This window comes from Phalacrocorax carbo, chromosome 1 (assembly GCF_963921805.1).
Source record: "Phalacrocorax carbo chromosome 1, bPhaCar2.1, whole genome shotgun sequence".
In the NCBI taxonomy this organism is placed as follows: domain Eukaryota; kingdom Metazoa; phylum Chordata; class Aves; order Suliformes; family Phalacrocoracidae; genus Phalacrocorax; species Phalacrocorax carbo.
The window spans coordinates 153140288-153168228 of record NC_087513.1 but is presented as its reverse complement, the minus strand read 5'-3'; the positions used below and the strand labels follow the sequence as shown (position 1 = coordinate 153168228).

At 41.4% G+C, this 27941-nt stretch overlaps 1 protein-coding gene across 1 annotated transcript; it reads right to left on the bottom strand.

Annotated features, from left to right (window-relative positions):
- Positions 1-316: 316 nt before the first annotated feature.
- RAB20 (RAB20, member RAS oncogene family) lies at positions 317-27941 on the bottom strand. Its single transcript, XM_064440370.1, has 2 exons — positions 27560-27941; positions 317-1459 (listed from the first exon to the last, which is right to left on the bottom strand). The coding sequence occupies exons 1-2, from the start codon at positions 27729-27731 to the stop codon at positions 939-941; spliced, it is 693 nt and encodes a 230-aa protein (XP_064296440.1). The 5' UTR covers positions 27732-27941; the 3' UTR covers positions 317-938.

Below are 27941 nucleotides of genomic sequence, written 5' to 3'. Positions count from 1 at the left end.
AAAAATCAAAGCTGCAGCTTTGCCTGGGTGCAACTAAGGAGGAGTTGGAAGGGAGGCAGAACACAGGTGTTCAACACCACCGTATCCTATAGGCACCATAAAGAGGTCTCTACAAAATGCAGACAAAATAGAAAACTGCTTCCTTCCCCAAAAAACCCTTTGCTAGTCCCATTAAAAAGAATTACAAGAGAAAAAGAAAAAAAATTCCTCCTGCAACTTGCAATTAGAGGAGCAGGAGCTGTGATGCTGCCTGTTAGTACATGAAAACCCACTATGGAAGGAGAATCCGTATTAATAAGTCTCCAAAAGAATAGTATGTATCCACAGTGATTTTAATAGTTCAGCTGCTGAATCTTACACTGTCATATCTGACATAAAAAGATTGTAACTGATTTATTAGCTGCAAATATAATTTATACCTGGATTTTCTTTTTTTTCCTTAAGAATAAAAAAGTACCGTGTGTTCAATCTTCCAAAGTTAGAATTGCAAGAGCAAAGATGATAATCATGTGAAAGCTGTCAAGAGTACACAAACAGATCATTTACATACAACATGGAATCGCAAGTCATCATAAATCAGACTCCTTCAAAACTGTTCAAATGATTGTCGCTACCAATTGTACTAACACACCATTTGTCTTCAGAGCCCACAAACTGACAAATCTTCCTCCATAATTTCACTCACGTTCCCATTTTCATACACAGAGCTTCCCAGAAACCTTTGAGGGTCAGGTGATTTGTTTTTTGGTGTTTTTTGGTTTGGGGTTTGTTTTGTTTTTTGGTGTTTTTTTGTGGGGTGTTTGTTTGTTTTGTTTTTTCCACATATACCATTTTAGTCTATTTATTCTTTGACTTTGCCTTTCTGGTGAACTGCAAGCACTTGTTACTCCTCAGTTTGCCAGAGCAAAAAATCCCTCCTCTTATGCCATGGAACTGGTTCAGGCACAGCAACCAGATTTTGTCCTTTTTGCTGGCTTGTAGTCAGTAATGTCTACAGTCTGCGGTGGCCCCTCGGCTTTCTGCCGTACAATTATTGGGACTACCATCTCAAACACAGTTTCAAAGAGGTAGTCCACCTTGTATCCTGTTTTTGCGCTGGTCTCAAAGCACATTTTCTCAGCTGCTGGAACATCCTTTTCATCTAGCATTTTGTACTTCAATATCTTTTTATAGAGTGCAATCGCATCCTCTGCACGGACTTGTTTTCGCACCTTCGAGCCACAACTGGCAACAGACTTCTCGGGTCTATTTTCATCCGGTGGTAAAGCAGAGTCATCGGTGAGGTCAACTTTATTTCCAACAATAGCAAAAATGCAGTCAGCACTTGCACTGTCTGTCAGGGCCAAGAATCTTTCTTCCAGCTCTGTCAGGCTTTGGAGGCTGTTCACATCATACGTGAGGATCACAGCAGCTGCTCCTCTGCAGTACATAGACCCGAGGCCATGAAACTGCTCTCGTCCTGGCAAAGGTTTAAACACAACAAAAAGTTAGTCTGCTGGAAGCTACATCATTAACCGCGTAAAAGAGTCTAAGGAATTTTAAGCCAATTTCACAAGTTTGGATGGAGCAGTAAAGGTAAAAATGTGTGATTTGTAGCACTTTCAGGTTTTTCCTTCTGCTTTTCCTTAAGAGAGCAACAGTGCCAGAGAACAGCTCAGCTCACCGCTTGCTCAAATTCAGAGCAGGGAATCTGTAAAGACGAGAAAGCAAGCGTGACGCAGCATTCACAGTTGCAGAAAGCAAAAAAAAAGTTTGTTTTTTATTAAATTGCATACTACTTCATTTATGTCACGTTAATAACTACCCTGCTTGCATCCACAGATGGCCCATTCCACCTATTTAACCTTTTACAAACCAAAAATAAGTTCTACTGTTTCAAATTCTGCTAGAGCGTATTACTCCTATAAATTCAGTACACTTTCAAGTACATCCAGTTCACAAATCTGGATCAAAGCCAGTAACCCACTTCTTCCTAGGTTTTGAAGGATTTAGTAAGCTATTTAGTCCTGTGCTACATGCCCCCGGTTCTCAGGTACGTTGGCTTTACAGGAGAAGACTCGTCTAATGCTGCCATATATAGCCATATATGCATCTGTTCCACCACAAGTACTCACACTTTTTTAAAGAGTATTAAACACACACAGTATAGAGAGCCTCATCTACATTTTAAGAGTTATTTATCTTTTAGGTTGCTTTGACCACTCAATAACCAAGAGTTAATAACAAAACATTTCGTCCGCCTCGTCATTCAGCGAGAATCTACCAGACTTCCAGCTAAGCCTTGATGATCTCCTTCACATTCGTTTCTTGGAAGACAAAATTGACTCTTCTATAAATTCTGGGAAGCAAACAATGTTCTTCAGTAGCGGCAAAGGGACTAAAGCAAATGAGGCAGAGGACAAACAGTGTTTTCCTTTCCTATCAAGAACTGCAACTTTCCCCAAATACCTGCTACATAGAATTTGCTGTAGCACATTCAATTCACTCCCCAAAACTCAAGAAAAAGATAAAACACACTAGATTCCAACCAGCCATGACAGTCAGCCTTAAGTTACTACTGAGCAGAAGTGTGAACAAACAAAGAAAAAATCTAAAATATTTTAGAAGTCAGCTACGGTCTTCTGAACATTTAAGAATCATCATCATCATTTATCAACTCTTGGTACAGTCTCTTTGCACGAAGCCTCCATTTACAGAAGATCTGGAAGTGATCTGGTTACATTAATTTTCTGCACAATGCTACTGACAACCACGAGTTACAGCATTATGAAATCCTTGTAAATTACTGTGGAATAGGAAAGGCAGAAGGAATTCATGCTGAAAAACACAGGTCAGCATATATTGAGAAAACACATCTGCACATGAACATGCAGGCTGTGAAAGTAACTTAGAGCCTATCTCCAGTCAGGAACAGAATTTAAAATAGATCTTTAAATCACTGCACTAAGTCCTTTGACAAACTTCAGGGCACTATTCCACAGTGGCCAGAAGAGAGACACAGCGTTCATCGTTATCAGTAAAACAAAACTGGAAAACATCAAGCTAGAATATGAAATCCAAAGCTCACTACAACTTTAACACTTAGCAAAACTCCGGTAACTCCCAGAGAAACAGATTTGAAAAGGTACAGAGTATGTTATAAAGAGGTCTAAATGAAGCTGGTGAGGATGCTTAGAAGTATAAAAAAAACCTTTTCCATGAGGAAAAATCGTGGGATCTCTCAGGCTGGTGAATGCTTGAAAAAGGGTATAAACAGATATCTATAAATTCAGGCCTAATACTGAGAAAGTAACCAAGAAACAACTATTTACTCTTTCTCATAATGCAGAAAATTAGGATTTCCCATCAAAAAATCATGCACGTAGTTTAAATACTTTCCTACACAGGAAATAATTAGCAGTAAGTGTTGTATGACATTGCAGAGGTCAAAAGTTCAATTCATGGAGTTCAGAAGAAGCATTAGACAAAGTTTATGGAGAATTGCTTCTGCTTAATTTTGTATAACCTCTTATTTATTTTCCTTCAGCAAAATAAATTCTTTAACCAATGATCTGGAAGGCAGAAAAAAAAAGGGGGGGGGGGCGGGATGTAGAATAGATATGCCCTGGTTTTGGTACATCGGGTAAGGGCAAGGGAGATTGGGGCATAAGGGAGGGAGGTCAGTGCTTTCATACTTTTTCCTTCAATCTCACATTCAAAGCTGTGCTTTCAGTTGCACTGCAAGTGAGTTTTTGAAAGCCTCCAAATTTTCAGTAGGAGTTTGCGCCGTGACCTACTTTGTTGTTATCCGAATCCTGATTCTACTGCGGTCTGGAAACCACAATGGAACATATATCCTCCCCCATTCTCCCGCTTCAGACGCCTAAAACAAAATCCAGCCCCCAAAATCATTTGCTACAGCAACCAAGTACTACAACAATACTATTACTTGTTTTATGGAATTTGTATGCTAATCTAATCTTGCACAGCATAATGTAAACCATGACATTTTTACACTAACTACAAACTGGCTACTTCTACAACTAATATATTGTTGGAAATGGGGAAGAAACAGAAGAATTTACCTTGCATAAGGGATTAATTATGTCAGAAGAATTATGGATAGTCTCTCTTGCTCACCCACACAGCACAATCTACACGCAATAAAAATGCAGAATGTATTTTTGTAGCACAGTTTCCTTGTACAGACCACTTCTGGCACATAAGGGCTGGAACAACGTTAGATGTGGAAATCCCCCCAAAACTACACAAAGTATTTCAACTAATATCTTATCTGTCCTCCATGGTGTTAGGCAAAATAGTATCAGACATGGCAGGGAAAACCTTATTGCAGGAAAACAGCCACCCCCTTCTCATGGCCAGTTCTTTCTTTCTCTGGGCCCATCTGGTCCCACTACAACCACGCACCTTTTTACAGTTAGCTAAATTAAACGGTAAACCCTGAATCCAAGAATTAAACAATTCCACCCTTTCAAAAAGTAAAGGTAACAGGGAAGAATGGCAGAACTATCAAATAATCTGCAGTCAAAGGAATTGCAAGAACCACCAAATCAACCACAAAAGGCATAACATTAGGGAAATTTCTTAAAGCCAAGCAACCAGAAACTAATTTGCATTTTTCTTTTCATCTTTGTATTTTTGCCTTATTTACAGCAGTTCAACAATCCTATGGCTGTATCATTACCTACAGCACCATTAGCTTTTCAGAGGCTCTTCCAGAAAGTGCATGAAGTCCTGACGGAGACTTCGCCCACTCAGGAGCAGTGCAGCCAACAAGCATTTTCAAAGTCCTATGATGGCAATCTTAAACAAATCGAAGAATTTTGAGCCAAATGGACCTCGGTACAATAAAGTTTGTATGACACCCAAGGAAGAAAGAAAGGAAAAGTAGGCCTTGCAAGAGGCCAGCCTGATAAATAAGCAAGGCTAGATTTCAAGTGCGCTGAGACTTGAACTTTAGGCCTAGGCTTTCGTCTAGCCAGCCTCCTACAGCACCCCAAAGTCTCAGCTAGAATGCAGCAGCCCACATCAACACTTTCTCTGGATGGGACCACAGCCTGACCGAGCGCTCCCTTCCCTTCCCAGCTCCACTGACAGCAGCACTGCTAGCCACTGCCGCGATCTCCGTCCTGGAGTTCTCCTCCTGCCCGCCACCCCTGGGGGTGGTATCCAAAGCACCCGGTGAGGTTGGTGTTGATGTATGAGAGCTGAAGATTTCCTCCAGCCAGATTTGAACGTTCCTTGCCTACCACCTCTTCAAAGGCTTTCACCACAACTTCTTAAGTAGCATAACTTCCCACACACACACTCCTTCATGAAATCCTCCCCAGGAAGAGCAAGTTTTAAGTCTCTCAGTGTTGAGCACGTACAAGAATGCAAAACAGACTGTTACTTTAAGTTCTGAGGGAATAAACCACCACAAATACTAAAGAGCTAAAAAGGTCTTCCAGAAAGTATTGAAAAAAAGAGTACTGTCATTACTCTGATATCACAGCCTTGGTGGGGTCCTAAATTTGAGTTCCTAAAGTAAATACGTAGTGTGGAAAAGTACAGGAAGGCAAGCAATAGAAGCACACTAACATTGCATTAAAAATGAACAAAAGTGCAAAATTGTCCAGAAATCTCTCAGTCCATAAACTGGGTATCTTCCAAGGATTTTCACTGTAATTTAAGCAGGACTGTAAACAGTAGAGAGGAATTAACACAAACACAAGGTATCAGCTAGGTTTTGCCTTTCAAGTTCTCCTTCATAAGTGAGTCTGAACTTGAGTGTACACAAAGAGAGGCAGGAACTGTGCCCTAAGGAAACAGGCAAAAGAGAAAGTATGACACCCATGACACAGCACAGAATTCAGTATTAGAAAGAAATGAGAGTTGAGGATTCAGCTGCAGTGGATGAAGGTTCAAAGGGTGACCCTGATGCTCTTGAGTTACCTCAGCGGGTACATCCGCGTGATCACAAGAGCAGACAAAGAAGCTCCTTTTTAAGGAACAGCATTTCCTTCTGTTTGCAGACAAAGCAGTAAAGTTGTGACCCTTTAAAGTACATTAGGGGAAACAATTTTGGTAGGAACTGAGATTTCTGTTTGTGTACGTATACTGAGATACATACTGGCTATCAAAGAACAAACAATAACGGCCCCTGAAGGTTTCAGGAAAATTCCCCTGCCCACATATGAGTCAGGCTGTAAAGTTCTGACACTGATGAAGGCAGAGTTCTTCATTATCTTGTTCAAGACCGATATTTATTTCTTCTAGGTGGCTTACCACATTTCCCTTGAAGTAAGGAGCTTTATGAAAAACCAGACTATGCCTATGGTTACGTGGGAATAAAAAAAGCTCTCCAACTCGAAGGATTAATGTGGAGGACATAAATAGGAATTAGTGGAAACAAATGAGTCAGAAGGCACTGGACAGCTCAATCTTAACGTATCCAGGAGCTGTCTGAGTACATTGAATCCATTATTTCCTGATCCATTAGAAAAAATGCCAGCATTTGGGTTTCCTCCAAGACAAAATTCACCATAGAATAAAAGTCTCAGGGTGGGGGGAGGGGAACCAACCCCCAAAAAAACCCCACCACAAACCCCCCAAAAACCCAATCACCAAAACAATTACAGCTGAGCAACTAGAAAATTCATTTAAGCTCCACCTTCACCTAGTATTATACATTCACAATGCTACATTATAGAATATACTTCTGTATATTGAAGTTTCAGAATGCAACAGACCTCTAGCTCTACTAAAAATCACCATTACCTTTATTTTGTTTATACTTACTACTTAGACATGAATCAACATTCAAGGCATGAACTGTGCCCTATTTCAGGAGCTTCTATTTAAGTTATTAAAATTAGATATGGATGTCTTGGCCAAAGCAGAATATAACATAAACATAAGAAAGTACTGATTTTAATACCTAAAGGGCTTCACTTTCATCTTTTAAAGTAGAAAGAGCTACACATGGAAGAAGAAAACAGCCACATGGGTTAAGAGAACAGTGAACAAAGGAAAATTCTTTAATACAGCTCTCCAAAGAAAAACCATCAAAAACAGTCAGTCAAGAAAGCAGGCTCAATGTACTATATGAACGGGACAAGCCTACTCAATTTCTAAATGCAACTTACTTGCAATTGCTAAGTCAAGTATTTCTATCTCATAATAAAATAAGCTTTAAAATGGCAAGAGAGACCATCTCTTCCCCTTAAATCCACCTATTTTTTTTTACTTAATGAACAAATACTTCTGAAGGAGTCTGAAGTTTCTAAGACCCTGCAAACATCCCCAGTCTACAAATGTGACTTGTTTTAGCCTTGTAAAGCTCCTTCTGCAAAAGAGCAGTTCCATGTGAGCAAGAAAGCCACAGGAACAATCATTCACTTCTCACTTAGGCAAGGTGAGAAATGACCATCAAGCTAAGCCCTGTCCTTCAGTCAGCTTTAATTATCATACTAGAAATATCACACTCCCACTAACAAATGTTTCACTTGGACACAAAAAAAAAAAAATCAGTTACTAGAAAGACTAGAACTTATTCACTGCATAATTTTTATCTATGAATTACTTAAATCCCCTCAGATCTGGCCTTATTCAGAAACACTTTTACAATAAATAGGATCAACTAACACAACTTCAGTCTGTAAAGCATTTGTCTTTTCACTCCAATTTAAAACATAAAAACACATAAAAGCACCATCATGTTACACACATGGTTCCTTCTTCTCACCAGCACACACACACTCCATATCACAGATGTTATTTACGAGCTTATGTCCAAAGTTACTAAGATTCAAGACTGACAGCGTTTAGGTATTTATACTGCTGCTTTTATGTAGCTAAAGGAAATACACTGCATAAGCTCCTTCTTCTCCCGTAGAGACTGGCATTCACAAAGGCATATATACTCAGGATATTTTTTTTTATGGGAAGCTATCTGTATCACTTGAAACCAAAGATCGCAATATTCAAATGGAGGCAAGTCCCAGACTCAAAGGAACCAACGATGTATTTGAACTGCCTGCCACAGATGAGAAAGCTTCTGGTTCACTGTTGATGGTTCGCAAGGCTTTCTAATACATTTAACTCCATGCCATTTGAACAAAAGGCAGATCTCAAGAGTTCAGTGCACTGTTACGCTGGAGGAATGTAACGTTCTTTGCCTGATCTGGAAGTGGCATTATAGTGACATAATGTAACCTAGTCCCCACCGAATTCTGATACAGAAATCTTATACAATCTACTAGCAGATGACAGAATTCTACCAAATATTAAAATATTCAATTTATAGATCTGATTTTGTTGAACACCCTGATAAGTTACTTGAGAAATAACCAACTAGTTATCTAACTGGAGGGAGAGGAAGGTTTTGATGAAACAGGAAATGCCTTGGTATTATAGTCCCAAACTTACAAGCTATGGTACCACAGTATTACTTTTACCCTGAGACATTAAGCTGCACCCTTCTGTGTAGATAAAAATATTCAAGAGATTTTATTTTTTTTTCCCCACAAGTCCACTGAACTACCATCAGTGATTCAGCAGTGTCTGGGACGACACATATCCCAAAATATATGTGAACTGTGTTGTTAGGGAACCTAAATTTTGATAGGAATCAAAAATGAGGAAAAATACACATCGATAAATAACTGAAGGGCCATTTGAAAGGACTAATTCTTCAACACAATTTAAAAAAAGAGCATAAATCTTATCTTTTATCTTTGGAGGATAACCACGTGTCCCCTGTGAACTTACGCAGGAATATTTAACAGATAGTAATACATTCTCCATGGAGTAAGAGGAGAAGCTACGATAGTATTCAGGAAAAACTGGATGAGGTGATTAGCATTAGCAGTCATCAAGGCCCATTACTGGGGATTCTGTCTCCACTGTAATACGCAAGGGGAAAAAAAACCCAACATCTTTTTTTCCATTGCTTTACATAATAAAACCAACATCCTTTCGGGCATCTAAATTAGCTATGAATATTCTGCCAAGAAAAGACAACTACCCCCCGGAAGGCTAGTCCACACCAGCAACTACCGGTGTGCATTAAGAAAAGCACCTCACTTCCCCTGCTTTAGTTAAGGGCACTAAAACCACAAATCATGTATTTCTAACCCCTACATTTCACCAAAAAAAACCCAAACAAACATGGAAATATATGGAAAGCAGAACAAACATGGAAAAAGAATACATTTTTAAAGAGCATAAAGACTAACTACAGAGGTGGGGGAAAGCAAACAAAAAAACCTACCACACACTATATCCTCTATGAGGTTTTGCTCTTTTTGCTTGTTCCAATACAAAGGCAGCATACGGATTCAATTTTTTTTAGCATAGTCACCACCAGAATGGCTGGGAAAGGAATCAATTCGGAATCTTTACAAACAAAAGGAATCACTAGAAGGCATCTGAAATAAAGAAAAAGGGGGCGTTCACTTACTGGAAGTGGAAATTCCACTACACTCTATACCTAAAAATAGTAATATATGTAATGAGAAAAGGCTATATCCAGATTTCTTTTAGCCTACTTCTTTCCCCTCCCCTTTAAATATAAAAACTAAACTAAAAGCAGCAGGCACGCGATAAATAAGGTCTGCAGGACATGTTTTGGCAGGGACCAACAAATATTAAGTACGTAAAAGATTTTGCCCTAAAATTCCAACCACTTCACCTACCTTCTGAAAGATGAGCCTTCCCTGAAAAGGATTAACACCTTTGCTAATAGTAATGTGCTATTTCTTTACAGAGTCAAGCTTATTCCTAGTTTGCAGCCTTTTCAAAAGGAAAGCCAGCTAAAACAAATGAAAGCAGCAACTATTATGAATTTGCTTCTCCTTTTATGGTTTTCATCAGTAAAAAGCACTCATAATTCTCTTTTGGCTGTGTTTCCTTTTTTAATATTTTGCTATACACACCCAGAGCACTTATAGCACAACCCGTTCAAGACAGCCCTGACTGCCTGGGAGAACAACACCCTTCGTGCCCCCATCCTTTCTGAGAACAGTTTTCCCTCCTCGAGCTTTAACTATACCAATATGTCAAGCAGCTTCAACAGACTCTTTAATCTCTATTAAAACACCAATTCAATTAACATTCCAGATATGATACTTTTGGACAATTCACATGAAACAATTCTTCCAAAGAAGTTCACTTAAATGGGCCTTTCTTTGTCAGGACAAACAGCACACTGAGAAGTTTTGCAAGAATAATGCCAGCGTGGTGTACTGCCCGTCACATGCCACACTCCGTAAGATGTTAACAATCTACACGATCATCTGAGCTTTATCTGAAGATGGTGGCTTGCTGCAATACATTTTTCTTCAGCAAAAGAGCACACACAAAACCCTGTTTAATAGAATTGGCAAAACAGAAAATAATGGGAAATTTTGCTACAGGGTTAGCTTTATTTCATATCCTCAAAAAGGTTATCTTTCAAGGCATGTGCTAGTAGAAGCTCCAAAATAAATGTCTAATACAACATTTTTCTGATGGGCTGAAGAAATGACTCAGAAGACATATAGCATTAACTCACAGCACACCTTGAAAGAACCCACAACTGAAATGTGGGTAAAAGTTTGCTATTTTTTTTGACAGTTACCAGTGTGATAGTTTATGGACAAATGCACTTTTAAGTAAAATCTTCACTTTCTAAAGACAGCTAAACTAAAAGCAGATGCCTAGCAGCGTACGCTGGTGCTGATCAATCCGTTGTTATCCTGCAGAGCATGCCAAGTCAGAGGTATCCAATAAAGTTGATTACTGCAGATGAAACCACCTCATCCACACCTCAATTATAATAAACAGCCCGCAGTCATCTTGCTGAATCCTGTATTATTTGGTCATGAATTAGTTTAAATATTCTCAGAAATGTTTTTAATACAGCCCTCAAGAGTAGGCAGTTTGTCAATATTCATTCCATAACTGGCAGTGAAGACTTCCATTACAGGTTCCCAAAGACAGAGCTGTTGACACACTCACGGGAAGGAAGAGATTGAGTTAACAAGGGAGAAAGGAGGGGAAAAAAAAAATATTCACAGAGCAAGACCAGAGATCAAGTGTAATCCTCATTTGAGTCTGATCTCCCATGTAATAAACATGATAGAATTTCACTCAGCCCTTGTCTTGTGACTGAAGAGGAATTTGTATTTTATGAAGCAACCAAAGAAAGAATTTATTATCCCACAAATTAGTTTGCTGCATTTCAGCTTTCAGACTCAGAATTTTGATCGACTTTCGCCTTCATTAGGTAACTTCTTAAAAAAAACAACAGAAAAAAAAACACCACCGTACCCCTCCCCCTCCAAAAGAAAATACCACAACAAAAAAACCCACCCCACTCACCTCTATAAAAGGTATACCTGTATGACTTAACCTTCTTGTTAGGCCAGAGAAATCAACATCTTTTTCATATTCAGGCTCTTTGCCTCTGGCAGATTCCTCTAAACTGCATCACACCTGCGACTCTTTTCTCCAACCTTTCTGTATTATTCTACAACCATGACTGTAACCGAGTCTCACTGAATTCTTAAATACTTAATACTTAAATACTTAATACTTAAATTCTTCACTACTTTCATCCCTCCAACACTTGGTATACTTTGCAGACCAGTTCATAGGCTTTGGGACACCATGAAGTACAAAGAGCTCAGTCTGTCATCTACTACCAACCCAAGGGACCTTACAAAATACATATTGGTTGCCCAAATGAATCTATCTCAACCTCTTACCACCACTCCACGCCATTAATCTCTCTTAATTTGCAGCCTTACACATTTCTTTAGTCTGCGTATTTCTAGCTGTGATCATCTTTATAAAAAGAAACTTATAAACTCAGTATCTTTGGACTAAATGCGTATTCATGGTATCTAAAACCAAAAATGCCTTCTCCAGACAGAGGAGCTGCACAACTCCTATATAAAGGAGAAGAAATACTATCTGAGATTATCTCTATTATCTACAAGATTTAGTCCATAAACTAGTTCCAGCTTTTCTGGGACAAATGAGTACCTGGGATCTACTGTATGGCATAAACCCAAAATTATTTTTCTTGCCGGCAAGAATAAATCAGAACTTACCACTATAATAATGAAATTAAGCCCAAGCTTCTAAACTCACAAGAAACTTAATTTCAAAATCAAAGTTCCCATTGAAACACCAATTTTACTCCACCAATATGCTTTCTATCTAAAGTTTTAAATTTAATCATATTATGCCTAGTAACACAAAGCCTGACATAGAAAAAAGCTCCTAACCACACTACCTAGCATGCTTTTGCCAGCAAAAACTTTGGCTAGACCTGGAAGAAAAACAAAACCCCACACCTATTTGCAGCAAGATCCCACTGACACCTCAACAACCCTGAATAACGTTTTCATTTAGCGAGACAAGATTTACTATTTTCAAACTACCCATTTTGTTTAGGCCTCCTGACCTACTGTGTTTATTTTTAGAGTGAAGGAAATAACCCTAGATGCTTCAAGCAATTCACATATTTTTTTCAGCTGTCTGGAAGCCCAGTGCCTTCTAAAAGAAGAACAGAATTGACCTTAGCCCTGCCAGTCCGGCAAGCCTATCTTAAGTGCATCTGCAACACAAACTGAAGAGATGACACCGGTATTTATCTATTTCCCTCTGAAATCTCACAGTTGTGTAGGAAAACGTTCTACCTAAACAGTGAAGTCTGGCAAAAGAAATGAGTTTTATGGGACATTATCATCCCATGAGCAAGTGTTCCACCAGAACTGCAGCCGACATCTAGCATCAACACCATCTCTACTGAAAACGTGGCAGGGTGCTTCAGAGTTAGATTTATGAAACTCCTGTACACCTGTATTAAAGTGGGAAGACAAGTGCAAGGAAGAATTTAGAAATTTGAGTCCAAGTAAGTAAAATGAAAGCATCAATGAGAAATTCTTCTGAAACTTTATGTTTAAAAGACAATTTTAAACTGCTACTTAAAAAAGAACTGGCCATTTGGCAGATGACCTTCTTAAGGAAAGACATGACTGGAGGCAAACCACAAGGGGAAAAAAAAACCTCCTTCGGATTTACTTTGGAAGACTTCTGCGGGAAGCAATAGCACCGAACACTTAACTGCAGCAGCAGAGCTTGACGATAAATATTGCTCAGCAGTGGGTAACAAAGAGGCCAGTTACAGGAGGGGCTGTAAAACAGCCTTGCCTGCGTAAGGCACTTGCTTCTGGCTTGTGTAAGAAGCCTTTTGGTCAAAACACCCGCTGGGACACCAATCCATCTCCTCCAAGTAAAGTCCCTCCTACAGAAAAGCAATTCATTTTCCACAGGATGAGCTCTCAAAGCAGCCTGTGTTTCTTTCCAGTAGCTGAAAACTGATACTTTTTCCTTAAATCTACAATTCCTTTTCGACAGGGAAACAGGCACTACAGAGGAGCCCACTTCTCTATGCAATTGCTAAACAGAGGCAGTTACCAAGTCCTTATCTTCAGGGTCACTCCAAAAGGATATCTTCAAAGCCCACACCCCCTCCCAAAGTTCACTCTTCAAACTGAGAAGGTCCTCAGCTCAGGCAGGAATGCATGGCCAGGTGTATTTCAGCGCAGTTTGACTGGCATTGCAAGGCCAGGAGGTCGCCCACACACCTTGGATGTTTTATATTGCTCAATACCATACTGGCAAGTGAACTTGGCTTCCAATTCACCCAAGCAAACATTGACACAGGTGTGTGATTTTTTTAAAAAAATAAAATAAATCCAGAGATGGGTAGGGTTAATTGAGATTGCCCTCCAAAAATGTATCTCAGTAAGCACTCTGAAGTGCTACCACTCATCAGGCATTCCTGCCGGCTCTCAGTGAAGAGCTAGCAAGTCAATGTCTGCCCACTCCCTTGCAGATGAGAAATGCCTCCTGGTTTTCACTTTTATTCCTGTTTTAATTTTACCTAGGTTTTTCAACTTCCTCATTAGAACCTCTGGTTTTGCCTTGGATAACTCTTCACAACTTTTGTTTTTTTTTAAATCAAAATTCTCTGTAGGATTTTTTGCAGAATACATACCAATACAATCAATACAATACACCACACCATTCTTTTGAGCAAGGAAATATCATGAACTTAATAAACATCTTAATTAAGGAAAGTGACATTTAAGAGAAGAAAGTTCATTGTTACTGATCGCAAATTCTCTTTGGATTAAGTTTTGTATCCAACCATAAATAAAATTAAATGGCCTAATGTATTAGAAGCATTATTCTTTTTCCATATTACCACTTTAACCCCAAACACATCATATGTATTTCTCCCTCCTGGCTGTCAAGTCTTCAAATCCCTTCCCAAGCATAGGAAACCAAACCACCAACGTGCAGCTATAAAATTTTTTGCACACACCCACGCTAGAAGAATCACATGAAAAAACAGTAAGTTCGCTTTCTCTTTCAGATGCACAGGAGGCTTTCACTTATAAGAATGTTAGCTGTGGCAGTTCCTTCAGCCCCACTTCAATGACTCTTCTTTCCATCCTGACATCAATACTCACGAGGCATTAGCAGCAGCAACGGGCTGACAGAGCCCAGCGCTGCCCCTCGCGCAGTGCTCCACTTCGGGGACATCCCAGGACACCGGCCAGAGGGTTTTAAGACACTGCAAAAAGCTCAGTCCTCAGGCATTTTCAGGGATCTCTAGGGTGCTTTTACCACAGCACCAGGGCATCAGAAGCAACAGCCTTTAAGCCTTCAGTAATCAGCCTGGAAGACTTTGAGGACAACCCGGTCACACACCCCTGGGAAAGCACCTTCCCACCCCTTCCTGCAGCCAGAGACCATCCTCTTCTCCCACAGCAGCAGCACGGCTTTGTTCAGTACAGGTACTGGGGCCCTACAATATAGGGAGGGGGACCCAAGTATATTGGCCATGGTTCCTTTTGGAGACAAAATTCATCACTAAGCCCATATGTAGACAGTACCTCAAGCGCTATTGGCATAAATCTTTTATCCTACTAGTACTTTTCCAGGCAGATGACAGAAAGAGGAGGACTAGAAATCATTCCAAATGACCAAGCTTTTTCAAATAAGAAGTTAGTACAACGCAGCAGCTGAATGCTGGTAATCATCACTGTTCGGCACTTTAAAAAAAAAAATGCCTAAAAATCACAACATTCATATTCTGAAAAACAGGCCATGTTTCACAAAAAAAATTAAAAGATAAAAAATTGAGAGCCAGCAGATTATCTTGTCAGAAGTGACCTTCTGTGTCACATGTTGCAAAACTGGGAAATGATTCTTGCATGCATAAAGAGTAACACAGAGTTGTCTGAAACACCTTAGGAAGCCATGGTTATCAGATCAATAGCAGGCACCCACAGATGGTCTGCCCCAGCAGATACTTGATAAGTGCCTCTTATTTAAGGTTAAACTATCTTCTGGTGAAATGGAACTCAACTGCAGTAGATAACTATATGCCAGTAACACTGAGTTTAACTTCAAACCAGCCTCCGCTAGCAATTTGAGAAATATTTAAACCTTGCTAAATGGGTGTAAGTAAAGGTCATGGACCTTGCAAACTGAATGAAAAATCTACTTTTTTATTTTTTGAAGAGAAACTCACATTAGTAACATGGGACATAAACCTAGACCCACTCAACAGACAGATATTTTTATGATTTGTTTCAACGTCAGTTCATTTATAGGCAGGTTGTCAACTAAGAACACATGTAACTCATTCACATGTACTTCATCCTCAAGAAAATTACAACTGCTCCTACTCCTAACCAACCACCATCAGTTTCTGTTCAGCCGAAGTCGTCTTCACTGGACGCTTCTGGATAGTTGCTATTTGTCAAAAGCAGGAGGTGGTTCTGGTGATTTGGTACTTGCTGAGGATAACACACCAGAAGTATGTCTGGCACAGTCTCCCACAGCTGCCACCTGGGTTTTACAGGAATGTGCTTAGAACTTGTTTATCTCATTTGGATAATTTTATCACAGGATGCATAGCTTGTGTTTTCAGAACTTGCGCTGGCCAAGACGAACACGTGGCTTTCACATTTCCAGCACTGCTTCTCCCTTTTAATTCCATTTCTGTCTTCCCTGTCTATACTCTTAAGAGCATATTTAGTATTCACTGTTTAAAGGCATTAATTTGAGGATTAAAGAAATGAAAACCACAAAACAGGCATGGTAAAAATCGATTTGTCTCATTAACGCCCTCCCACCTGTACCACTAAAAACCACAAACAACTCAGCTCTGAACTTTCTATAGAGAATAAGATACAAAGAGCAATGTTACCACTGTCCAGTGTCCACCCATTCAACCCTCGTGCACTGAGGGGAAGCTACTTACCAAAAGGGAACTGCCTACAGATTTTCTTTCGTAATTAAGGCAATGATGCAGCATCTCTAGGTCACAAAGTGCTCTGCCACTCAAAAAGAGGATAGACGCCAACTATTCCACTTCCACTGTGTTTCCAAGGCTTGAAGTAAAAAAAGAAGTTAAGCAGGACAATGTGGAGAGGGCACACAATGCTAGAACAGGAAAGGCGATAAGGGAAACAATATGTATGTGATACGTATAGCTATCTGCTGTGGGAGGGAAAGCTCACGTCAATAAAGACAGTCTTACAGGAGTATTTGTTCCTCCTCATAAAAAATAAGAAGTAATCATACTAGTGGGAGCTGGAGAAATGAGCTGTTTGAGACATTTTCAGTTTTGCAAAATTAGAGATTTACATTTTAAATAAGCAACAGCCTGTAGCGGGGCAGGGAGGGGGGATCACTGTCATTACACCAGTTGGGATTTTTAATTTTGTTTTAAAACACCTAAGTCTCACTTGCAGCAACCCACAAGATTTGATGATCCCTTTTATGAAGCTTGGAAGATGACAACTCAACAATATAGGGCTTTTTCTTTTGTTCATATTTTAAGTATAATCCATTACAGATTCTGGTCATGTCTCCCTTTTCTGGATGAGCCAAATCTGCTTTTTTTGAAAGCAAATCACAGCTGGAGAATGGAAACATAAATAATAGACGAAAACCCCTCTAAAATATAACCCAGCACTTTATTTCTAACTTCAACAATTAAGAAATGAGCAACTACAGATTTGTACGTCCAGGTCACAGACCCCACTCTGAAGACCAGAAGCTGAGCTTCGAAGGACTACCACAACATAAGGCATTAAACTGCATGAAGCTTCAGTCCCATCGCCAAAGTAACCTGCACAACCAGAAAGGGAAGTCCGGCAGCCCAAACCCCTTGGGGAAAGGGAAGCAGGGAGCAGAAGCTCAACTGAGGGTCACTGCAACCAGGGCACACCAAACTTAGATGTTGATATACTGCTGTCGTTCAGTGAATTGGGAACATGAGCTTAAGCAGAAATCAAAGATGGTTGACTCCACGTTAGAGAAGTTATTGCCAAGCCAGTGACAAGCATTTAGACATGTCTTTTTTTTTTTTTTTAAAAGGCTATGTCAATCCACCTAACTTTTGCTTCACATTCGTCATGACGTGTACTACACATTAATTTCTCTTGCCCCACCTCCCAGATTTTTTCTTTGGGGTTTCTAGTTAATATATTCTTTCAGGAAGAACATTTTTCCTGAAGGTCTAACTAAGCCACCGTTCATTTTACAGATAATGATATAATTAAGAGAAAAAAATCTCAAGTACTTCAATATCTATGGTCAAATATTATACATGACTAAAAATTCCTAAGTAGTCATCAGCTGCAGAAGGTAAAACATTTTTCAGCTGGTATTTCAGCTGTACAGAAGACCATTATTTTTAAACTAAGTATTGAGAGCAGTTGGATGGCTGGACAACATCTTTTCTCTGTATTTTGTAGGAATTTGCTGAAGTACAAGAACAGTGGTTAGGAATATTAAATCATGTAACAGATTAACAAAAAAAATGTCAGTGGATCAACAGGAGAGGCTGAGGGAACAGGGAGGAGTATCTACATCAGATGCTTAATCATTGTTAAACAAAATTATTCAAATCTTCAATGAGAATCTTCAACCTGAAAGCATAGAAGCTTTAATTCATAATAAGACATTAGCCCACTCGAGTACTGAATGTTTTAAATGTCTCTCCTCATGGAGTCCTGTACATGAAGTTTCCACCATGCTACAAACTAGACTGAAACGTATTTTCACTCCAGTGGAACTGGTGAAAAGACAAAAGCTCAAATAGACATTTTCCTCTTTTTGCTTCATCTATAAAACACTAACAAATTCAAGCTCACACAGGTCTTCAGCCTGTCAGCAGAGTTCTTCCATGAATGGCTCCTTGGTGGCCCATGCAAAGCAAACTTCAATTCTAGTCCATTTTGTATGCGATGGAAAGATATACCAGAAGATTCACAAATACATCTGATGATCTATCTCCCTTTAAAAACGATGTTAAGAAGTTCTCTTCTAGACTTGGGTTTGTTTTTTTTCCACACCCAGGTAGGTTCGTAGGAAGTCTTATACGCTTATCAAGTCAGTTGTCCTAAAGGATGTTATCCTGGATCTCCTGTGGTGAGGGATGGCAAACTACTTATGCTGAGAATTAATTCAAATTAAGAGGGAAAAAAAAACCTAATTTCCTTTGACCACCTCTGCTCTCAGCAGTACCACCTGCATAAGCTAAGTTTAATCACCAAGTTCAAATCTCATTTCCTAGGCATATCTTCAGGTACTGCATATGAAGTTATAGTTAATATGACAGGCACAGGAAAAGCAAATTATCACAAGTTTGATGCCTTTTGATCAAATCCCAGGATGTTCTACCCAGAGTTCACCTGGAAGAAAGCAAATCATTCAACTTGGGAGAGAAAATTACTCTTTCAGTTCCATAATGTTTAATGGTTCCAGATGTATCTACCACAGACTCAGCATCTTTCTCGATGGAGACCCAAACAAAGGTTACTTGTTTGGATTTTTTGCAATAGTACAATGTGACTCAGACAAGGAATTACCAAGTTCACCTTCAGTTCACCCAGTGAAACACTGCCACAAGAAAAATCACTTGGAAGCTCACATATCTTGTGGCTTCAATACGAGACACAGTAATTGTAGTCAAGCACACAACCCATCTGTGATACAAGACGTGATTGCAGTGTGAAGTAAAAATACTTTAACTAACCTAAGTATCAGAAGCAGCTCAGCCAAGGCACTGTGAAGCTGGCTATGCATCTCCCTGGCTTTGACATTTGTGCACCATAGCGTGTACATATGCGTGAGATGAGACAAGAAAAGTACTCGCCATACATGAGTGCTCAAAGAAGTAATTTTAAAAACATACAGCTAACAGCTAGTTACCTGCTCTGTAATCGTATTTCAAGTGGCAACTGTCACCCTCCTTCTGCACGAAAGGGTAAAAGTTCATTGCATAGACCACAGAAAAAGGCAGCACAACAGACTGCCTCAGTTCAGGCACCTAAACATGCAATGCTGCTTTTAAGTAGCTATTTGCTTTTCATTACAGAATGTGCCTGGTACCCCAGAACTAACCAGAATTAGGTCAACATGAGTTACTTTTGTACACATTCATCTCTATATTACAGCTAATGAAGCTTTTTGCTGTTCTGCGCAACACTATATACCCAGCTGAGGAAAAAAGTAGCCCAGCCCAGCCCTGTGTTTTCCCTGTCATGCCCAAACTGTTGAAAAAGCGGTCATTTCTTAGGCAGCTCAGGTATACATTTTTCAAATATTAAAGTCAAACTGAAGAGTGCAACAGGGCATTCGGAACATGCTGTCTTGCACAGAACTCCTATGTAAGCCTTTGTACATACCCTACGAGGAGACCTGTTTTACGGAAGTGAATAACCCAGTTCTTGGACACACTTCTGAAATTTTCTACAGTTTCTCCCACCTGCTCCTGATCCACCATGAAGATGAATATCCATATGTCTGCAATTTTTTTCATCAGCTTTGCCATTACATTTACATTGTTTGACTAACCATTTCTCTTGTTCGTGCCTCCCCCTCTCATACATCTTCAGTGCTGTTCAAAATGCAGACAGTTGACACTTAAACTAACCTTTCAGCTCTCAAGTCAATTTTGACAAAGATATTTAGAAAATACACCTGTTCCTTCAGTAAGCAAGGAAGAAAGGATGCAGTCCTAAAGGCACAAACTCTTCAATACTGAAGATTCTCAGTATTGCTCCAACCTAGGATCTGGGGCTTTAAAACAGGCTCAATCAGTTCAAGGACTTGTACAAACTCTTTTGTATCAGCCACAGCCAAGAAGCAAAATTTTCACAGAAAAACAAGAACGTGGGATATGCAAAGACTACACAAACATATATTCTTGTTCCTCCTTCCACCGTCAACTCAGATGCACTTGAAAATGGTCAGTATTAACCTTTGTCCCCCCTTTTACAGCATCACCTTGCTCCAGGCAAGAATTAGAAAACAAAAGGCAACCTGTTTTGTTATAGATGTTGAGGTGTTACTGGGGTCTCCAAAGCTGCTAGTGTTCACCAAGCTGCAATGCCATGGCATGACATTGGACAGCTTTAGCCAGGCACTGACCTCAGATCACTGATACTATTCAAGAGAGTGTCTCACTGAACCGTCAAGTAGCTTCCCACTTAGGCTAGAACAGTGCAGTCACTTTGCATGCTATTATTAAATACCACATGCAAAGCAAGGATTTAACATGGGGGATGGAATACAGAAGTTACTGCAGAGGTTCATACATGACATTTATCTTGGCCTGCATCAAGTACTCACAACAAACAAGTGGCTTACCCTCCCCACTAGCTTCCCTTCCCAAGAACCAGTACTAAAATTATGCATTAGAAACAAAATTCCTCCTTAAGCAAAGTGAATTAGCCATAGCTGAATACATGAACTGTGTTAATTTTGTCTCCTATTTCCTTCTGATGTTTGTGTATTTTTCACAATCCCCTCTGACAAGGTATTTCCATATTTTTCCTTCATTTGCATACAAAGGCACTTACTTTCAGCAGCAGTGAATTTACCAACTTTGACTTGACTTGCGTATCATTGTATTTTTAAGTTGTGGGCCACAGAAAATAGAACTTTCTCCAGGACTTTCTCCAGACAATTAATTATTTCTTCATATTTTTAATCACTTCCCAAGTTATTCTGCTTTTTTCAGAAAACATTCATTGCAGGAAAAAAAAAGTGACCTGGTACACTGTTTCACAACAACAAAACCACGCTTCCAGGGATGTCTACAGCTAAACCTTTATTCCTGACTCTGAACCTGGTTTAGATACAGAGCTTACTGACAGTGAACTCTCCTCAGGGGTTTTCCCCACGTGCACAAGAGATTTTTCTCAGCAGCTAACCATGCTGTCCCTTTGAACCTCCACTCTTACGACTTCCTTTTCAAGGTGAGGGGGCTATAACCGTACACAGCAATCCCAGGGAAGCCGCGCTATTTATGCATGAGGCACTGGTCCTCAGCTGTCATTGTTTTACATGCAACAATTATGAACAATTAATACACAGAGGCCAACGTCATGTTCTGCAGGATAATTTTCCCAAAGGCAAAAATAATTTAAAAAAAAAATCAAAACTTCTTGGTAGCAACTGGTCCCAGGCTGTGACTCACCAGGAACAAACTTGAGGCATTATATTCTCCATAATTTTCATCTCATATCTGGTTAAGTTCCAGCCTCCTGAGCACAGGTACACTCTCAGCAGCCTTCCTCACTAAACGATCCCTGATGCCCGAGACACTTTTTGAGGTGATATCCTCTAAACCCTCCCACAAATGACCTCCTCAGTTAAACACACCTCATCACACATTCAGCAACACCCAACCCCAAATGCTACTCTGCCACCATTTCACCTGGTTAGGAAGGGCTCTCCCACATGCCTCAGGAGTCCTCTTTGGCTTTGACTAACCATCAGATTGGGATGATCTCATCTGTAGCTTCTTTTCTCCTGGTGTAGTCCTCTACTTCCAAAAGTCATGCTGCTTAATGCTACTCTTTCTTTGCTCTGTTTCAGCATGATGGAGGGCCATGCTTCCTTCCCGCCTACAGCCAATTTGTATATTGTTCCCCGCACAGGGGAACATTTGTCTCCAGGGCAGCAGGGAGACCAGCCTACCTGGGCTGATCTCATACTGTAGCGGACCGAGTCACACCCCATCACAAGTTTCCCCTGAGGACTTTGCTGGGTCACCCCCTTTCCAGGAAAAAAACACGTGCAGAAGGAAGTGTACATCTACACAGAGAAGTACTTAAAAAAACCCCAAGTCAAGGGACTCAAAGCCTAACTAAGCAAGGGAGGAACCTAACAATTCTTGCCAGCTGAACACTCATTCCTAGCCTAAGAAAGCTCAGCGCAGACAGTGGCTGCAATGCCATCCATCAGCAGTGCCACCCATCAGCAGTGCCAATGAAATGCTGGCGATCAGGAACTGCGAGCAATTCACACGTGCTCACCAGCACCAGCTTCAGACAGTCAAGCGGTGTAAGCATCTGTTGTGCAGATACACTGCAGTTGACCCAAGCCAGAGAAAAGCCTTTTCCAGGCTGTTCATCTCTTGTCCCTGTTAGCTCTGACGAGTCAAAAGTCACAGGGAAAAACAAAACTGCAGACGCAAAATAAAGAGGTGGGGGATGTAAAAATCTGAACTGAGCGCTGAATATTCACAGAAGAAAAAAGTCAAATCATCTAGCTTAAGATGGGAGGAAGGAAAAGAAGGGAAGTTTGCTTTCCCAGTTAACTTTTATGTTTCCCCATTATCATGCTGCATGACTACCTGTTGCTAAGTTCAAAACCCAGCCTCTTTCTTCAAATACAATTGCAGGATCGTGAAGTGAACTTTATGAAATTCTTGTCATCAGCTTACCAGTCTGCTGCTTTAATTCCAAGCCAGCAACACAGAGGACACTGACCACTAATAATTAAGAAACCTTGCTGCTGGGGACACCACTTATCTGTCAGATGAACGAACATCAACTTGAAGAGACTGAAATCCAATACACAAGCAAGTTTTTCCTTTTGAAATATTAAGGCATCAGAAAATAAGCCTGAATTATGTACTCCCACAGAAGTTAGCTGCAACACCATGCATTAGTATCCCAGGTTTAAAGGTGGAGGAGGACCAAGACCCTCAGAACTTCAGGCTGTGTTTGCGCTGCCCCAGATAAAAGGCTACATGCTAGCTCAGAGCTGCATGCCATCAACATCCAGCAGAAAGTTTTACTTTACTAGGCAACTCCAGAGAATAGATAGATAGATAGCTTTGACATCCCAAGTCTCCAACCTCCAATCCTGTCACGTGAGAAAGTTCTTCTGGCTGATGCTGTTGCTTACCTTCCTTGGTTCTGAAAAATACAACTTCAGACATACTACTGTGAAGTTCTCAAAGCATACACTCAAATGCTTTAGAGACTAGGCCTCTATCCAGCAGACTAGTCCTTTAAAACACGCTAGAAGTTTACAGTTTATCATTTTTGTATAGTCTATGCATTATTTTTTTTTTAATTCATTTGAATTAACTGACCCAAACAGGAAAAAAAAACCTAATCTAATTTGTAGTATCAGAATCTAAGGAGTAAATAAATAATTCTCTGCACCAAAAATACAACAGCAGCCATTCTGGGTCAGATACAAGACCATCTATCCAAGCCTCTGACAATGGAGAAACAGTCAAAAGCAGATGGCTAGGAAAAAAAAAGAGCATAAAAACATGGCAAGCATATGCTACTTCTCCCAAGTATTCTTCCATCTGTGGCTTATTTGTTTCCTTGTGTCGAATGCAATTTCCAAATAATTTCTCTCATAATCATCAGATTGGAAAACTGGAAATGCTGAATTACTTGCTGTGAGCATTTGCATAAAAGATAACCAAGTCAGACAACTTCTGCACACCCATTTTACAAGACTTGTGGATAACAACATGAAAGATTTAGACTAGGCTAAGCAGCTGATTTTTCCAAGATAAGGAGGGGTGTGAAAGTACGGCCAAGAAAAGAGTCCTCCCTAGAATAACCGATTTGCACTCCAGACCTAACTTGATAGAACAGGTTGGGTGTGCGCTTCTGTGATTGACTGAGTGATAACACAGAAACATACATTTTAAGTACTATGGCATGCAAATTAAATTCTACCTGGAAAAAATGTGAGATTTTTCTGAATAACAAAGAGAGAAGTAATGCAAGACCAACAGAATGATGAGTAAAAGTTACATACATTTTAAATAATTCGGAAGATTGGCAATTAAACTGATGTAGCAGTACTAATATCAATGCATACTTAACCGTTGATCCATCAACGCTACTGCAGATATACTCATCAATCACTAAAGTCTAATCTTGTAAAACCAACACTTTGTTACAGGAACAAAGCCTCACTGTATGAAAGTTTACGTTGTTACAGCCAACTGCCTAACCCATACCAGAACAACAAATAACCATCCAAACTGACCTGGAAGTAGAATATAGAGGACTTCTATGGAGGTAACAGTCCCCAAAATAATGCTGATAAGCAAGGGCAAAAGTAAACACACATTCACATACTAAATATAACATGAACTATGAACATTTGGAAAGAACATGCACTGCAGTGAGCCTTGTGTAATTGTGTATTTTACTAGAGTACTGAACTAGTGTAGTAGTTACTACCAAACATCCCCTCATTTTCTAGGCCAAATCTTCCTGATTTCTACACTGTACATTGTGTAAAGTACTACTGGGGTATTAAGACAGACATCTTGAGTCAGCACTCAGTATTTAGGTAGGTAAGATGGGTGCAAACATTGAACTGTACCTTTGTCATCTTGTGCTAAAGAGTTTTTCATCTCCTGGATCATCTTTTCTTTCTGGATTCCCCTATATATCTACACACACAAAGTCAGAGAAAACAATGGATCTGTATTTGATGGTCCTGTAAATGCTTCACTACCGTTCAGTAGTAAGCAACGTCAGGTTAATAAACAGACAAAAGAGCTCCTCCTTGCCCAAAAAATCAAAGCTTACTTGGTACCCACCTAGTAGAGATAAGACAGTGACACCATAGAGAGATAAGAGTCGCAGACCAAGGACTGCAGACATATTGTGTCCACACAAAAGAAAAATAAAAAATAAATACATAACGCAGGCTTTTATATCCCCTTGTTGACTTAACATCAACAGAGCTGCAGCGTCCACAGGGTCACTTCCTTCTTCAGCAGGACAGTAGAAAGCATATATGTGCCCTGGGAGCTGCTATTTCTTTGAAGATTAATGACAGCTGTTAATAAACCAGAGCCCACAGGCCCCAGCACAGTCCAGCCCAGTCTTGGCAACTTGCATCGTTCCACAGGACTGCAAGTCAACAGGGAGACGGTGCAAGAGTCCGTACCTGCCTCTGAAACACAAGAGAGGGGACGCTGGGCTCGATGCTAATTCCAGTGACAGAGGAGAAGGAGGAAGATGTGCTACGCCCGCCCTCAGCACAGCGACACTTTTCAATTGGCACTCTGAAAATGCACCTTCAGCAATCCTGCCACAGAAGTCCCGCTGAGGCTCGGGAAGCAGCGGGAGCTTCTACTGCCGTGCTACGCAGGCAGCAGCATGGGCAGTGGCCCTGCTCCAGGGTGCAGAGAGACACCGACTGCTAGGTAGGTGATGAGCTCTGAACGCTTGTGCCAGGTGAAGCACCCAGGCATTACCTGTCTCAGGGCAACACATGGAGAACTACCTCTGGAGCCTTCCAGATGCTACACAGAGCTGGAACCCAAATCGTCACCGCACACTCCATAAAATACTGCAATAGAATAAGAGACTGAAATAAAGCGCTGTAAAAAAAAAAGAAGACAAAGCCTGCGACTTATTTTATAGGATATGATTAAAAAAAAAAGAAAAGAAAAAGAATGTAAGGGACACTACCAAAGAACAATCTCACCAAGATAGTTTTTCTGTTGAAATGAAGACCGCTGCAATTTACCCATGTGGGTCTGGCTTACTAGAAACAAGCAGCAATTGCCTGCAGGAGAGACCCCCCACCATAAAACAGGTCAGTTCTAAGACTGAAGTAGATTATTTTTTTTTTTAATACTGCAAAGGGCATAGAAAGTGTATTTAAAACCGAGTTACCGGTAGAGAGCTTTCATCATAGTAATAGATTAAGAAATGCAAGAAGCGAAAGCTCTTAAACGTCTCCTCCCCCCTCCAAAAAGTGTCTCTGCATAACTTTTTGGCAGTTTCACTCCCCCCTTCCTCCTTCTCAATTCCTGACACAGGAAAAGCCATTTTGGACTAGGTTATGACACGAAGTGACACAGCAAGTGAACTTCCCTCCCAAACGTCACCAAGAAGAAACTGGAATATTGCACGATACTGCCGCTCCCCAAGTTTCACCAGAAAATATAATCCGAGTTCTTTGTACTGCCACTAACAAATTTTAACAAAATTGGGCTAAATCTGAAGACAAGAAAAAAACTGAACCAGATATTTCTCCCACGAGCAACTTAACAAAAGACAAGACTTAACAGAAGGCAAGAACGTTCAAACACCTCATTCTTCAGGGTAGCCTGGCCCTCTACGTGACAGAGCAGAGCTTCCTGACCTAATAATCAAGAGCAAGATAACCATATGACTAAGACCGCAAACCACTTCTCCAAGTCCATGCCCTCCCACCTCCTCCACCCCAGAACTCCAAACCACAACCCGGAGACGCTGCCTGCTGCAACACAGCGGGCCGGACAATCCCCGGGCTGCTATCCCAGACAGAAACCGCCTGCAGCCCATGCTCTCTGCAAATTAAGTCCTTATATGTAGGCTCTTATCGGTGAAAGAGCGAGGCTCATCCAAGCGCTTCGTGAGCTGCGTGCATTTGAAGGTCCAAGTCTGACAACAGCTGGTATCGATCGGACATCTGAAAGCATGCAGCGAGAAGTGGTGAACAAAAGTTGTAGCCTCTCTAACTCCTGCCTGGATTTGCAGTCAGAAGCCATCCACTCGGGCAAAGGAAAGCGAACAGGCATCGCAACCTTCTCTGTCCGTACACGTTTTGCAAAGCCGGTCCAAAACCGCCAGAGATTAGCCGCTGTAAGGTCCCTTTGGGCCCACCCGAAATACCTTTCACTTCAGACTTCGTTCTACTGCCTAATCGTTTGTTTTAAGCGACTTGCTTTGCAGTAGTACCGAAGTAACTCGCAGGGCACCGGGCCCCCCCGGCGCATCTCCCAGCCCCGGGTCCCCCCCGGCCCGGGGCAGAGCGGGCTTCACCCCTCCGTCCCCCGCGCTCGGGTCCTCGGGAAGGCGAGGCGAGGTCACCCGGCCGCAAGCTTTCCCATCAACAGCTCTTACACGAGGGCCGAGCCAAAATTAGGCAAAACACACACACAAAAAAAAAAACCCCAAAACCAAAAAACCCCATATTCCTAGTGACCCAGCGGGGGTCGGGGCGGGCGGGCGGTCCCCGCCCCAGGCGGCGGAGGGGCAGGCACCGCTCTCCCCGGAGCCGGAGGAGCGGGGCAGCCCGCCGGCGAACGGGAAGCCCGCAAGTTCCCGGGAAGCCCTTTCCGCCGGGAAACAGCCGGAGCCCGCAGGGCCGGACACCCTCCCCGTTCCCCGGGGCCGCCCGGGAAAGGGGCCGGACCGTGCCGTGCCATGCCGAGGGGTCTCACCCGCCGTGTCCCAGATGGAGATGTTGTACGGCCCCCACTGCTTGAGGTAGAAGGCGCCGCCGACGGTGCTGACCGTCTCCTGGAAGCGCCGCTCCATGTAGCGGTGCAGCAGGGAGGTCTTGCCCACGTTCATGTCCCCCAGCAGCACCACCTTCCCGTCCGGCTTCTTCATCGCGGCCCGTCCTGAAGGCGCCCTGCCGCCCGCCCTCCCCTTTCCCACCGGGCTCCCGCCGGCCCGGCCCGGCCCGGCCCGCTCCGCTCCGCCCGCCCCGGCGGAGCCCCGGAAGCGGCGGGACGAGGGACGAGGGCCGCCCTTCGCCGGCAGAGCAAACTTTGGGGGCTCCGCCGCCGCGATCCAGCCCCGGCTCCTCCTACCCCCGGC

Excerpts from the sequence above, each read along its gene's own strand:
- RAB20 (XM_064440370.1), bottom strand. The coding sequence starts at position 27,731 with ATGAAGAAGCCGGACGGGAAGGTGGTGCTGCTGGGGGACATGAACGTG. Across the intron at positions 1,460-27,559 it reads CTCCATCTGGGACACGGCGG|GACGAGAGCAGTTTCATGGC; the intron begins GTGAGACCCCTC and ends AACCTTTGCCAG.